Here is a 13,350-nt window from a genome sequence, read left to right on the forward strand (position 1 = left end):
CTACTTTCACATTTATCACAAATTGTTAATGGGATGGTTGAGTTTTGGTGCCGACAGACTTTACATTTCTGCAAAAAAATATGTGGAGTTAAAAACTGACATGAAAAAATCCAGAAATTAGATGACTACATAAATAATAATGTTTTTTTAACACGTCGGACATTTCCCACCGAGGCAGGGAGACCCAAAAAAGGAAAGGAAAAAAAACTGCATAATCATTCAACACTTTCACTATCATTCATACAAAATCACTGTCTTTGCAGGTAATCAGATATGACAGTTTAGATGTCACTCCAAATAGCAAATATCCCACAGCCCTCCTTTAAAGTGCAGGCACTCATAAAACCAACCTCTGCAACTTCTCTTCAGAATCCCAAAAAAGCAGTGTCATCAGCAAAGACCAACGGTGACAACTCCCACTTTGTGTAAGATTCTTTATCTTTTAATCCCACACCTCTTGCCAACACTCGAGGATTCACTTCTCTTACAACTTTGTCTATAAATATATTGAACAACCATGGTGACATCACATATCCTTGTCTAAGGCCTACTTTTACTGGGAAATAATCTCCCTCTCTCCTACATGCTCCAACCTGAACTTCACTATCTTCATAAAAACTCTTCACTCCTTTCAGTAACCTATCTCCTATTCAATACATTTGTAGCATCTGCCACACTGTTCTCCTATCCACCCTATCAACTCCTTTTCCAAATTTATAAATGCCACAAAAACCTCTTAACCCTTATCTAAATAATGTTTACCTATGTGTTTCACTGTAAACACTTGGTCTACGCACCCGCTACCCGTCCTAAAACAACTTTGTTCATCTGCCATTGTGCTCTCCATCATTCTCTTAATTCTTTCAATAATAACTACCATACACTTTACCAGGTATACTCCACAGACTTATTTCCCTATAACTTTTACACTCTCTTTTGTCCCCTTTGCCTTTATACAAAGGAACTATGAATGCTCTCTGCTAATCCCTAGGTACCTTACCTTCTTTCATACTTTTATTAAACAGAAGCTCTAACCACTCCAAAACTATATCCCCACCAGCTTTTAACATTTCTGTCTTATTCCATCAACCCCAGCTGCTTTACCCCCTTTCATCTTACCCACTGCCTCACACACTTCCCCCACACTCACAACTGGCTCTTCCTCACTCCTACGAGATGTTATTCATCTTTGCCCTATACACGAAATCATGGCTTTCCTATTTTCCTCAACATTTAACAATTCCTCAAAATATTCCCTCCATCTTCCTGATACCTCTAACTCTCCATTTAAAAACTCTCCTCTCCTGTTTTTAATTATCAAATACATTCGTTCTCTAGGCTTTCTCAATTTATCTCATTACAAAACTTTTTCTACATTAATAATTTCCTTCCATATTCCATTTAATTTTTCCATATTACTCACACTAATCTTTTTAACACACTGGCCATCTCCCTTTGAAGTAAAGCAACTCCCCCCAAAAAAGAGGGTACAACTTCACCAACATTCACTCGATAACTGCTGGCTTGACAAATAGCAACTGAATAAATGAAGGTAAATGTGTGTTTTTTTTTTTTTTTTTTTTTTTGGTGCTGGTGGGGTAACCCTACCTCAGTGGGAGATGGCCATGCTGTTGAAAATATAATTATTATAAAAATAACTAATCTGGGAGGGGGTAAATGAGGTTTTGTGTGTAAGGGGCTAGGATATACAGCAGGCATGTGTGAGTGTGTTACATAAGAGTGAATGGAGACTAATGGTTTTTGGGACTTGACGAGCTGTTGGAATGTGAGCAGGGTAATATTTTGTTAGGGGATTCAGGGAAACCTGGTTAGCCGGACTTGAGTCCTGGAGGTGGGAAGTACATTGGCTAGACTTTAAAGAAGGGGTTTGGGATACTGGCTGTTTCGAGTGACATCTAAACTGCCGTATCTGAGCGCCTCTGCAAAGACAGCGATTATGTGTGAATGATGGTGAATGTGTTTCTTTTTTGGGTCACCCTGCCTCGGTGGGAGATGGCCAACGTGTTGCGAAAGAAAGAAAAAAATCTTTCAAACTGACTAGAAGATCAGTATTATTAGTTTAAGGAAAGACTAAGAAAATCAGTATTATTAGTCTTGAATATTTGTTCAGGAAACTAACCTTAGTAGCAATAGACTTTTCCCATTTGATGCAGGAATCAAACATGCCCACTAGCATATGCATTCGTGAAAACGTTTGACAAGTTAACACAGCGTCTCGCCACTTAAGTACTGCTGGGCTTTCCAACTCCTCATATTCTGTATAAATAGAATAAATGCTAATAACATGGAAGAAACAGAATGAAAGTAGCTAAAAAATCTGAAATTTGCCCTTTAAATCATTACCTAATACAACTACTGTAGGACAGATTATGCAAGTAAGTTCCATATTAGATTTCAGAGAAAAATGGTCACATTTCTTTATTCTAATCAATAAAGAACACTCATATCAGAGACTAGTACCAGCTGCAGTATGCTAAAAATATATTAGATCACAGAACTACAATTGTAATATTCTTATTCCTAACCCTTGTATGCCACACAGTATATAGTAAAAAGACAAAGATTATTGTTTCTGAAGTACAGAGCTAAGAGGTGTCATATACACAGGATAGATCTTGCATATTATCACAGGGCTATTATATTCTGGCACTGTAATGGTTTTGCTATTAGGCATGCTCAGCCCTGTGCAGACCCCTAGCTGTGTTTGCAGGGATCAATGATTATGTGAGTGAGGTGAAAGCGTTGAATGATGAAAGTATTTTCTTTTTGGGTCACCCTGCCTTGGTGGGAGACGGCCAACTTGTTGAAAAAAAAAAAAAATAATGGAGGAGCGCTAAACCCTCAGGGGGTCCTATAGCACCTGGAGGTAATGGAAGGCATTCAGATTCAATCCAAGGGAAGGGAAAGGAGGTTCAATTCCTTGGTTTAAAAGCCCCTCTCTGGCATTAAGGAACCTCCTTTGAGGTGAGGGTCAATCCACAGCTCCTAGGCCCACCTCTAAGTTTACTAGCTGGCTTTATGGTTTCCTAATCTCCAGGGTCAAATCATAGCTATTTTTGGAAGTGTATGGTGTTCACAGTTGCTGCCTAGTTTGTTCACTAGCTGAAGGTGATAGAAATATTTTGCCCCTCGCATACATAAACCTCCTTTACCCTTTCCCTCCAAACTTTCCTATGGCTTGTGATTTGCATCAGGTGGGACCCCAGAGGCCAAATTGGTCTATGTTGCGGCCCCCTGCCAAACTAGCGGTTAAATAGTTAACCTGCCGGCCGGCAGTACCACTGGGTACGTCATCAAACCCAATGTGGGGACTGCTGAGCCGGCCTTAGAGCAGTAAGTTCCTGAGTGCCTCACGGTGCGCATCTAAGCAGTAGGTACCTGACCACCTAAGGGTACAGTCTACTGGCTTTAGCAACAGTATGTACCTGAGCGCCTCTCGGTACGCACCTAAGCAGTAGGTACCTGAACACCTAAGGGTACACGTCTACTGGCTTCAGCTACATGAAGTACCTGAGCGCCTCTCGGTACGCACCTAAGCAGTAGGTACCTGAACACCTAAGGGTACATGTCTACTGGCTTCAGCAACATTAAGTACCTGAACTCCTCAGGGTACACATCTACGCAGTAGGTACCTGAACACCTAATCGTACCTATCTACTGGCGTTAGAAGAACCGCTCACCGCAGCTCACTGAGTCTGTTGGCCTCAGTTACTTGACGGCCGCATTCAGTGAGCTTGCAGCATGGTGTTCGGCTAGCGGTGTGTCAACCGGCTTTGGAGAGGATTTACTGGACTACTGGTGATGTCTGTGGACTCACCGTCTACCCTGATCAACTGTGGGCCGGAGTCATCGGATGCTGTTTAGTGGGACATTTCATGAAGAAAAGGTTGGAGTGTTACACTGAACTGGGCCAGGACCGTAGTGTGACACTTAGGGACATATGATGGAGTGGAACACTGAGATATGCACAGGACCGTAGTGGAACACTGAGATGAAAAGGGTGTCATGTGACACTGAAGATGGCCTGGTTGTAGTGTACACTGAATAGTGTCATGTGACTGGCTCGACCGGATAAGTGTCGTGAGAAGCAGTTGATTGTAATTTATTATTATACAAATGTTATTTATAATTTATTATTTTAGCACATAGATATATATATATAGTGACACAGTAGTGTCAAGAAAGTTGTACCCTGTGTAGGGTTACGAATTATTTATTATTTTAGTAAATTGCTAATTATAATTTATTATTGTAACATGTACATATTATCATATGTTAGTTCAAATACCTCTAGACAAAAGACAGTTGATTTTTATATTATATTAAAGATTAATTTATTTTTGTGTGTATTTATGTATCCCGAACTCTTTATTACAAAAGGAGTAAATCTTGAAATCTTCTTTAAAAATTACTTTTTGTAATAGTCTATAATACATAGCTGCAGATACATTTATGTTTGCCGAGGACAGGAACAGCCAGACAATGAACTACATCAGTATGAATGACCTGTGACTCGTGAAGTTCCCAGAAAGGAGGTACTGTTTCTTATTATACTCTTCCAGCAGTGAGATAATATTCTCTACAATGGATTTAATTTTGATCTTTTGGAGAAGCTGGTGTTTTCGAAAAGGCTACAAAGGGTAGTCACTAATTTATATCTTCAGTCATGGTATTGTGCCTTCATGTTCTTTATACCTTCAATACACCTTTCAACTCTCGAATCAATGCCTGATCACCCAAGCTGTGGTACTTATGCAGGACTTTGCATGACTAGCACAAACAGCCTGGCTGACCAGGTCATCCACTGGGAGGCCTGGTATGAGACTGCGCCATGAGGGTATTGACCTTCAAAACACACCCCAGGTAACAGTGAGTTCAGTCTCTCTCCACAAAAGGCCTAGGAACTAGGGCCCAAAAGGGTTACAGGTGTACATTAAGTTTTAGATCTACAGTTCACTTATCTGTTACACGCAAATTTAGGAAATTTGCTTAGTATATCTGGTTTTCATTAATTAAGTATCTTGACATGTCACATAGGTTTTTATATTGTGAGTGTTTTAGATAGGAGTGAATGGAGATGAATGGTTTTTGGGATGTGACGAGCTGTTGGAGTGTGAGCAGGGTAATATTTAGTGAAGGGATTCAGGGAAACCGATTATTTTATATAGCTGGACTTGAGTTCTGGAAATGGGAAGTGCAATACCTGCACTTTAAAGGAGGGGTTTGGGATATTGGCAGTTTGGAGAGATATGCTGTGTATCTTTATATGTATATGCTTCTAAACAGTTGTATTCTGAGCACCTCTGCAAAAACAGTGATTATGTGTGGGTGAGGTGAAAGTGTTGAATGATGAAAGCATTTTCTTTTTGGGGATTTTCTTTCTTTTTGGGTCACCCTGCCTTGATGGGAGACAGCCGACTTGTTAAAAAAAAAAAAAAATCTACATTCCTCAATAAGTGGACAAATAACCCTTAAATGGTCCAAATGTTTATATACGTTTTTTCAACATCTGAAAGTATGTAAAAAAATGTAGATCTTCTTTTTTGTTTTACATTTGAAAACCTGTAAAAAAACTTTTATCTACATTATTTTTTTTTTTTATCACACTGGCCGATTCCCACCAAGGCAGGGTGGCCCGAAAAAGAAAAACTTTCACCATCATTCACTCCATCACTGTCTTGCCAGAAGGGTGCTTTACACTACAGTTTTTAAACTGCAACATTAACACCCCTCCTTCAGAGTGCAGGCACTGTACTTCCCATCTCCAGGACTCAAGTCCGGCCTGCCGGTTTCCCTGAATCCCTTCATAAATGTTACTTTGCTCACACTCCAACAGCACGTCAAGTATTAAAAACCATTTGTCTCCATTCACTCCTATCAAACACGCTCACGCATGCCTGCTGGAAGTCCAAGCCCCTTGCACACAAAACCTCCTTTACCCCCTCCCTCCAATCTTTCCTAGGCCGACCCCTACCCCGCCTTCCTTCCACTACAGACTGATACACTCTTGAAGTCACTCTGTTTCGCTCCATTCTCTCTACATGTCCGAACCACCTCAACAACCCTTCTTCAGCCCTCTGGACAACAGTTTTGGTAATCCCGCACCTCCTCCTAACTTCCAAACTACGAATTCTCTGCATTATATTCACACCACACATTGCCCTCAGACATGACATCTCCACTGCCTCCAGCCTTCTCCTCGCTGCAACATTCATCACCCATGCTTCACACCCATATAAGAGCGTTGGTAAAACTATACTCTCATACATTCCCCTCTTTGCCTCCAAGGACAAAGTTCTTTGTCTCCACAGACTCCTAAGTGCACCGCTCACCCTTTTCCCCTCATCAATTCTATAATTCACCTCATCTTTCATAGACCCATCCGCTGACACGTCCACTCCCAAATATATGAATACATTCACCTCCTCCATACTCTCTCCCTCCAATCTGATATCCAATCTTTCATCACCTAATCTTTTTGTTATCCTCATAACCTTACTCTTTCCTGTATTCACTTTTAATTTTCTTCTTTTGCACACCCTACCAAATTCATCCACCAATCTCTGCAACTTCTCTTCAGAATCTCCCAAGAGCACAGTGTCATCAGCAAAGAGCAACTGTGACAACTCCCACTTTATGTGTGATTCTTTATCTTTTAACTCCACACCTCTTGCCAAGACCCTCGCATTTACTTCTCTTATAATCCCATCTATAAATATATTAAACAACCACGGTGACATCACACATCCTTGCCTAAGGCCTACTTTTACTGGGAAATAATTTCCCTCTTTCCTACATACTCTAACTTGAGCCTCACTATCCTCATAAAAACTCTTCACTGCTTTCAGTAACCTACCTCCTACACCATACACCTGCAACATCTGCCACATTGCCCCCCTATCCACCCTGTCATATGCCTTTTCCAAATCCATAAATGCCACAAAGACCTCTTTAGCCTCATCTAAATACTGTTCACTTATATGTTTCACTGTAAACACCTGGTCCACACACCCCCTACCCTTCCTAAAGCCTCCTTGTTCATCTGCTATCCTATTCTCAGTCTTACTCTTAATTCTTTCAATAATAACTCTACCATACACTTTACCAAGTATACTCAACAGACTTATCCCCCTATAATTTTTGCACTCTCTTTTGTCCCCTTTGCCTTTATACAAAGGAACTATGCATGCTCTCTGCCAATCCCTAGGTACCTTACCCTCTTCCAAACATTTATTAAATAATTGCACCAACCACTCCAAAACTATATCCCCACCTGCTTTTAACATTTCTATCTTAATCCCATCAATCCCAGCTGCCTTACCCCCTTTCATTTTACCTACTGCCTCACGAACTTCCCCCACACTCACAACTGGCTCTTCCTCACTCCTACAAGATGTTATTCCTCCTTGCCCTATACACGAAATCACAGCTTCCCTATCTTCATCGACATTTAACAATTCCTCAAAATATTCCCTCCATCTTCCCAATACCTCTAACTCTCCATTTAATAACTCTCCTCTCCTATTTTTAACTGACAAATCCATTTGTTCTCTAGGCTTCCTTAACTTGTTAATCTCACTCCAAAACTTTTTCTTATTTTCAACAAAATTTGTTGATAACATTTCACCCATTCTCTCATTTGCTCTCTTTTTACATTGCTTCACCACTCTCTTAACCTCTCTCTTTTTCTCCATATACTCTTCCCTCCTTGCATCACTTCTACTTTGTAAAAACTTCTCATATGCTATCTTTTTCTCCCTTACTACTCTCTTTACATCATCATTCCACCAATCGCTCCTCTTCCCTCCCGCACCCACTTTCCTGTAACCACAAACTTCTGCTGAACACTCTAACACTACATTTTTAAACCTACCCCATACCTCTTCGATCCCATTTCCTATGCTCTCATTAGCCCATCTATCCTCCAATAGCTGTTTATATCTTACCCTAACTGCCTCCTCTTTTAGTTTATAAACCTTCACCTCTCTCTTCCCTGATGCTTCTATTCTCCTTGTATCCCATCTACCTTTTACTCTCAGTGTAGCTACAACTAGAAAGTGATCTGATATATCTGTGGCCCCTCTATAAACATGTACATCCTGAAGTCTACTCAACAGTCTTTTATCTACCAATACATAATCCAACAAACTACTGTCATTTCGCCCTACATCATATCTTGTATACTTATTTATCCTCTTTTTCTTAAAATATGTATTACCTATAACTAAACCCCTTTCTATACAAAGCTCAATCAAAGGGCTTCCATTATCATTTACACCTGGCACCCCAAACTTACCTACCACACCCTCTCTAAAAGTTTCTCCTACTTTAGCATTCAGATCCCCTACCACAATGACTCTCTCACTTGGTTCAAAGGCTCCTATACATTCACTTAACATCTCCCAAAATCTCTCTCTCTCCTCTACATTCCTCTCTTCTCCAGGTGCATACATACTTATTATGACCCACTTTTTGCATCCAACCTTTACTTTAATCCACATAATTCTTGAATTTACACATTCATATTCTCTTTTCTCCTTCCATAACTGATCCTTCAACATTACTGCTACCCCTTCCTTTGCTCTAACTCTCTCAGATACTCCAGATTTAATCCCATTTATTTCCCCCCACCGAAACTCCCCTACCCCCTTCAGCTTTGTTTCGCTTAGGGCCAGGACATCCAACTTCTTTCATAACATCAGCAATCATCTGTTTCTTGTCATCCGCACTACATCCACGCACATTCAAGCATCCCAGTTTTATAAAAATTTTCTTCTTCTCTTTTTTAGTAAATGTCTACAGGAGAAGGGGTTACTAGCCCATTGCTACCGGCACTTTAGTTGCCTCATACGACACGCATGGCTTACGGAGGAAAGATTCTTTTCCACTTCCCCATGGACAATAGAAGAAATAAGGAAGAACAAGAGCTATTTAGAAAAAGGGAGAAAAACCTAGATGTATGTATATATATATGCATGTGCGTGTCTGTGAATTGTGACCAAAGTGTAAGTTGGAGTAGCAAGATATCCCTGTTATCTAGCGTGTTTATGAGACAGAAAAAGAAGCCAGCAATCCTACCATCATGCAAAACAGTTACAGGTTTCTGTTTCACAGTCATCTGGCAGGACGGTAGTACTTCCCTGGGTGGTTGCTGTCTACCAACCTACTACCTATTTTGTTATATTTGAAAATATGTAAAAAAAAGTAGATCAACTTTTGTAGCACCATGAATTTGAACGTCGATCTGTTTGGACTGTTTAAGGGTTAAGCATATAGTGTTTAGGACAGTGACCATATTCCTGACCACATAATTTGCATTTAGTTTGATTATCATGTGTGTGTCTCCCAAACTGCCAGAAGTACTCATAACCAAGCCTAAGCCTGGCCACTACAACATCAGTCAGTCTGTTCACATTGCAAGTTGCTCCATAAACATACTACATTCATGTTATCGTAGTGGGTTATAGATCAACTTAGACTTCTAACTGCATTCCTAACATTAATTTTCATTACAGTATTTACTTCTCTCCTATTATTATTCCTAATGCTAGACACAGATATACCAAAGTTATATTCTACATTCTCCTTTAGGGTACTCTTCTTGGCTAACATATCAACTTTATCATGAAAGTGTAATCCAATGTGTGATGGGATCCATAGCAACTGTACATTAATTCCTATTTCCCGGATTTTTGAGTACCTATACCTGGCTTCTCCAATGAGCATGCTGTTGGAGTCATTATATGAGTCAAGAGCCTTCAATGATGACATAGAATCCATAATGATGACAGAGTCAAGCTCAGTATCACAAGTTAGCTTTAGCGCCATTAGGATCACAAACAATTCAGTTTGCAGTGTGGACGCTCAGTTGCTAATTCTTATGCCAAACTCAACAAATTTATTTTTGTTTGCAACAAGGGAGGTGGCAACAAGAGCAGATGCAGCCCTGCCAGAAGACTCCTATTTAGATCCATCAGTGTATATAACTTGTGGTAACTTATTACTACCAGCTAGGTGAGAAATTTCTTGAGCAGTTGCGTGTTGTAAGAGGCGACTAAAATGCCAGGAGCAAGGGGCTAGTAACCCCTTCTCCTGTATATATTACTAAATGTAAAAGGAGAAACTTTCGTTTTTCCTTTTGGGCCACCCTGTCTCGGTGGGATACGGCCGGTGTGTTGAAAGAAAGAAAGAAAGAATTACTAGCAATGAGCTTCTTGGGAGGGGCTTGCATGTATGTGATAATAAATGAACACATCTTCCATGGAGGGGTGAAATGCTCGTGTCTACAGTGATACAGTTCATGCAGATTATAAGACTTAATATGTATGAGCTGTATGAGTGATGGTGAATGTGTTGAATGATGATGAAAGTTTTTTCTTTCTTTTTGGGTCACCCTGCCTCGGTGGGATACAGCCAATGTGTTAAAAAGAAAAAAAAAAAAAAATTTACACATACACATGTTCATGTTAATAAATATTAAACACTAACATGAAAATATATATTTTTTAATTTAGACATGCACAGACATGTTTAAAATACACAAATGGAAAGCAAGATGCAACTCACCAGGGGCAGCATCTGTGTTATCAGAAGGTATAAGCTTCTTGGAGGGCTGCATCATACCCTTCAGGTACTTGAAGTGAATGCTCTTCTGTGCTTCCATCAGGCACTCTCCTAGCTCCTGCAAAGATGTTGCCTGCCAAAGACAAAATCCTTTTCAACTCGTGTAACCAAATCGAAGAGTTTACAATACAGTGGACCCTCGGTTATCGACCGTAATCCGTTCCAGAAGGTTGGCATAAATTAGAAAAGGCCAAAAACCAAAATAATATTTCCCATAAGAATTAATGTACTGTAAATACAATTAATCCGTTCCAGACACACAAAAATATTAACAAAAAATGTATTTTTTTCAAGATTAACTATAGTTTTACATACACAAAACAGTGAGAACTAAATAAAATAAATAAATGAACATTTAAATTGCTACATATTACATACCTTTATTGAAGACTCTTGTTGGCTTATGAAAGACAGGGAGGAGGAGAGAGGGACGACTGATTATTGTTTGAAAGAGGAATCCCCCTCCATAAGAACTTCAGGTATCAAAGCCCTCTCTGGGGTTACTTAACTTATTTTTCTTTTACTGCCACTAGGACCAGCTTGAGAGTCACTGCACCCCTGCCACACAAAAAAAAACTATCCAGAGAGGTCTGTTTCTGGCATCTCTAAGATTTGCTTGAAGTAGGACAAAGTTTTGTCACTGAACATGTTGCAGATATGGCTTGTTTCAGCTTGGTCAGGGTGATATTTCTCTACAAAACTTTTTTTAATTCCATCATGTTTCTCACTTTCTTTGAGCTCATGGTGGCTTATTTCACAGTTGCACTCAATAAACACCCAGAAAAACAATGGATTATAAAGAAATGTTTGGATGAATGTGCCAAGTCTTCCTCACTCTCCGAGAGACACAGCCAAACTGACTCACGAACGCGGTGGAGTGGAGGGATGGACATGTCTAATACGTCCGATTTCCAAGTTGATGGCCGAAATCCGGGATAGAATTTCGGCCAAAAAAGCAGCCGAAATCTGAACTGGCTGATATCCGAAATGACTGATAACCGAGGGGTCCATTGTACTTATCCTACCTCAGTATGCAAATCTAAGTTACTTAGTACACCATAAGAGTAGTGCTAGCATCTTAAGTGTTTGCAATTCTCCATGCATTCCTATAAAAATAAAAATAAAAATACTAATGATGCTATTATACACATGCTAGAACATATATACACTGCAATAGAGAAAAAAGAAGTCCCACTGGGGATCTTCATTGACTTACGTAAAGCTTTTGATACAGTTGACCATGACTTGCTCCACGTAAAATTGTCACACTATGGTATAAGAGGGCACTCCCTCAACTACCTCAAGTCATACCTCAGCAACAGAAGCCAATATGTGTACGCAAATGGGGCAAGCTCTTCCGCACAACCAATTACAGTTGGTGTTCCACAGGGAAGTGTCCTTGGCCCTCTTCTCTTTCTCCTATACATAAATGACCTACCAAATGCTTCGCAATTGCTCAAACCCACACTATTTGCAGATGACACTACATACGTCTTCTCCCACCCGAGCCCAGTCACGCTAGCCAATACTGTAAATACCGAATTACAGAAAATATCTACCTGGATGAGGACTAACAAACTTACACTAAACATTGACAAAACCTACTTCATTCAGTTTGGTAACAGAGCTACAGATGTCCCTCTTAACATAATGATAAATGGATCACCTATCACAAAGCTAACAGAGGGAAAATTCTTAGGAATCCACCTTGATAATAGACTCAAATTTCATACACATATACAACAAATTTCTAAGAAAATTTCCAAGACTGTAGGCATACTATTGAAGATACGGTACTATGCTCCACAGTCAGCCCTCCTGGCCCTATATCACTCTCTTATTTACCCCTATCTCACCTATGGAATTTGTGCATGGGGCTCAACAACAATTAACCATCTCAGACCACTAATTACCCAACAAAAGGCTGCAGTTAGAATGATAACAAATTCTCACTACAGGCAGCACACTCCACCAATATTCAATACACTAAACCTACTCACCATACAAAACATCCATACTTATTACTGCACCTATTACATACATAGAACACTTAACTCTGATATTAACCCTCCCCTCAAACATCTCCTTGCCAACCTCAACAGAACACATGACCATAACACAAGGCATAGATCACTCTTTGATGTTCCTCGTGTCCATCTCACACTATGCAAAAACTCAATGCACATAAAAGGCCCTAAAATCTGGAATTCATTACCTGTAAATACAAAAGAAACACTACCTGTTTATAAATTCAAGTCTCTTCTCAAAGATCACTTACTCACCCAAAACCAAATAAATACTGAATAACTGAACCTTATAAATTGTATATCTTAAATGTTTCTCACAATTATATCACATAAATGTTGAACCTAAAGCTGTGATTTCGTGTATAGGGCAAGGAGGAATAACATCTTGTAGGAGTGAGGAAGAGCCAGTTGTGAGTGTGGGGGAAGTTCGTGAGGCAGTAGGTAAAATGAAAGGGGGTAAGGCAGCCGGGATTGATGGGATAAAGATAGAAATGTTAAAAGCAGGTGGGGATATAGTTTTGGAGTGGTTGGTGCAATTGTTTAATAAATGTATGGAAGAGGGTAAGGTACCTAGGGATTGGCAGAGAGCATGCATAGTTCCTTTGTATAAAGGCAAAGGGGATAAAAGAGAGTGCAAAAATTATAGGGGGATAAGTCTGTTGAGTGTACCTGGTAAAGT

General features: G+C 39.9%; 1 protein-coding gene across 3 annotated transcripts in view; it reads right to left on the reverse strand.

The window, feature by feature from the left end:
• Positions 1-13,350, reverse strand: part of LOC128693317 (tyrosine-protein kinase BAZ1B) — a 304,346-nt gene that overhangs the window by 88,334 nt on the left and 202,662 nt on the right. For all 3 annotated transcript variants that reach the window (XM_053782935.2, XM_053782936.2, XM_053782937.2), the window contains 3 exons: positions 10,588-10,717; positions 2,141-2,277; positions 1-68 (listed from right to left, as the gene is read on the reverse strand). The exon at positions 1-68 is cut by the window's left edge and continues 106 nt beyond it. In XM_053782935.2, the coding sequence (XP_053638910.1) occupies positions 1-68; positions 2,141-2,277; positions 10,588-10,717 (335 nt within the window). The remainder of the gene's footprint in view (positions 69-2,140; positions 2,278-10,587; positions 10,718-13,350) is intronic.

This window comes from Cherax quadricarinatus, chromosome 28 (genome assembly GCF_038502225.1).
Source record: "Cherax quadricarinatus isolate ZL_2023a chromosome 28, ASM3850222v1, whole genome shotgun sequence".
NCBI classification, from domain to species: Eukaryota; Metazoa; Arthropoda; class Malacostraca; order Decapoda; family Parastacidae; genus Cherax; species Cherax quadricarinatus.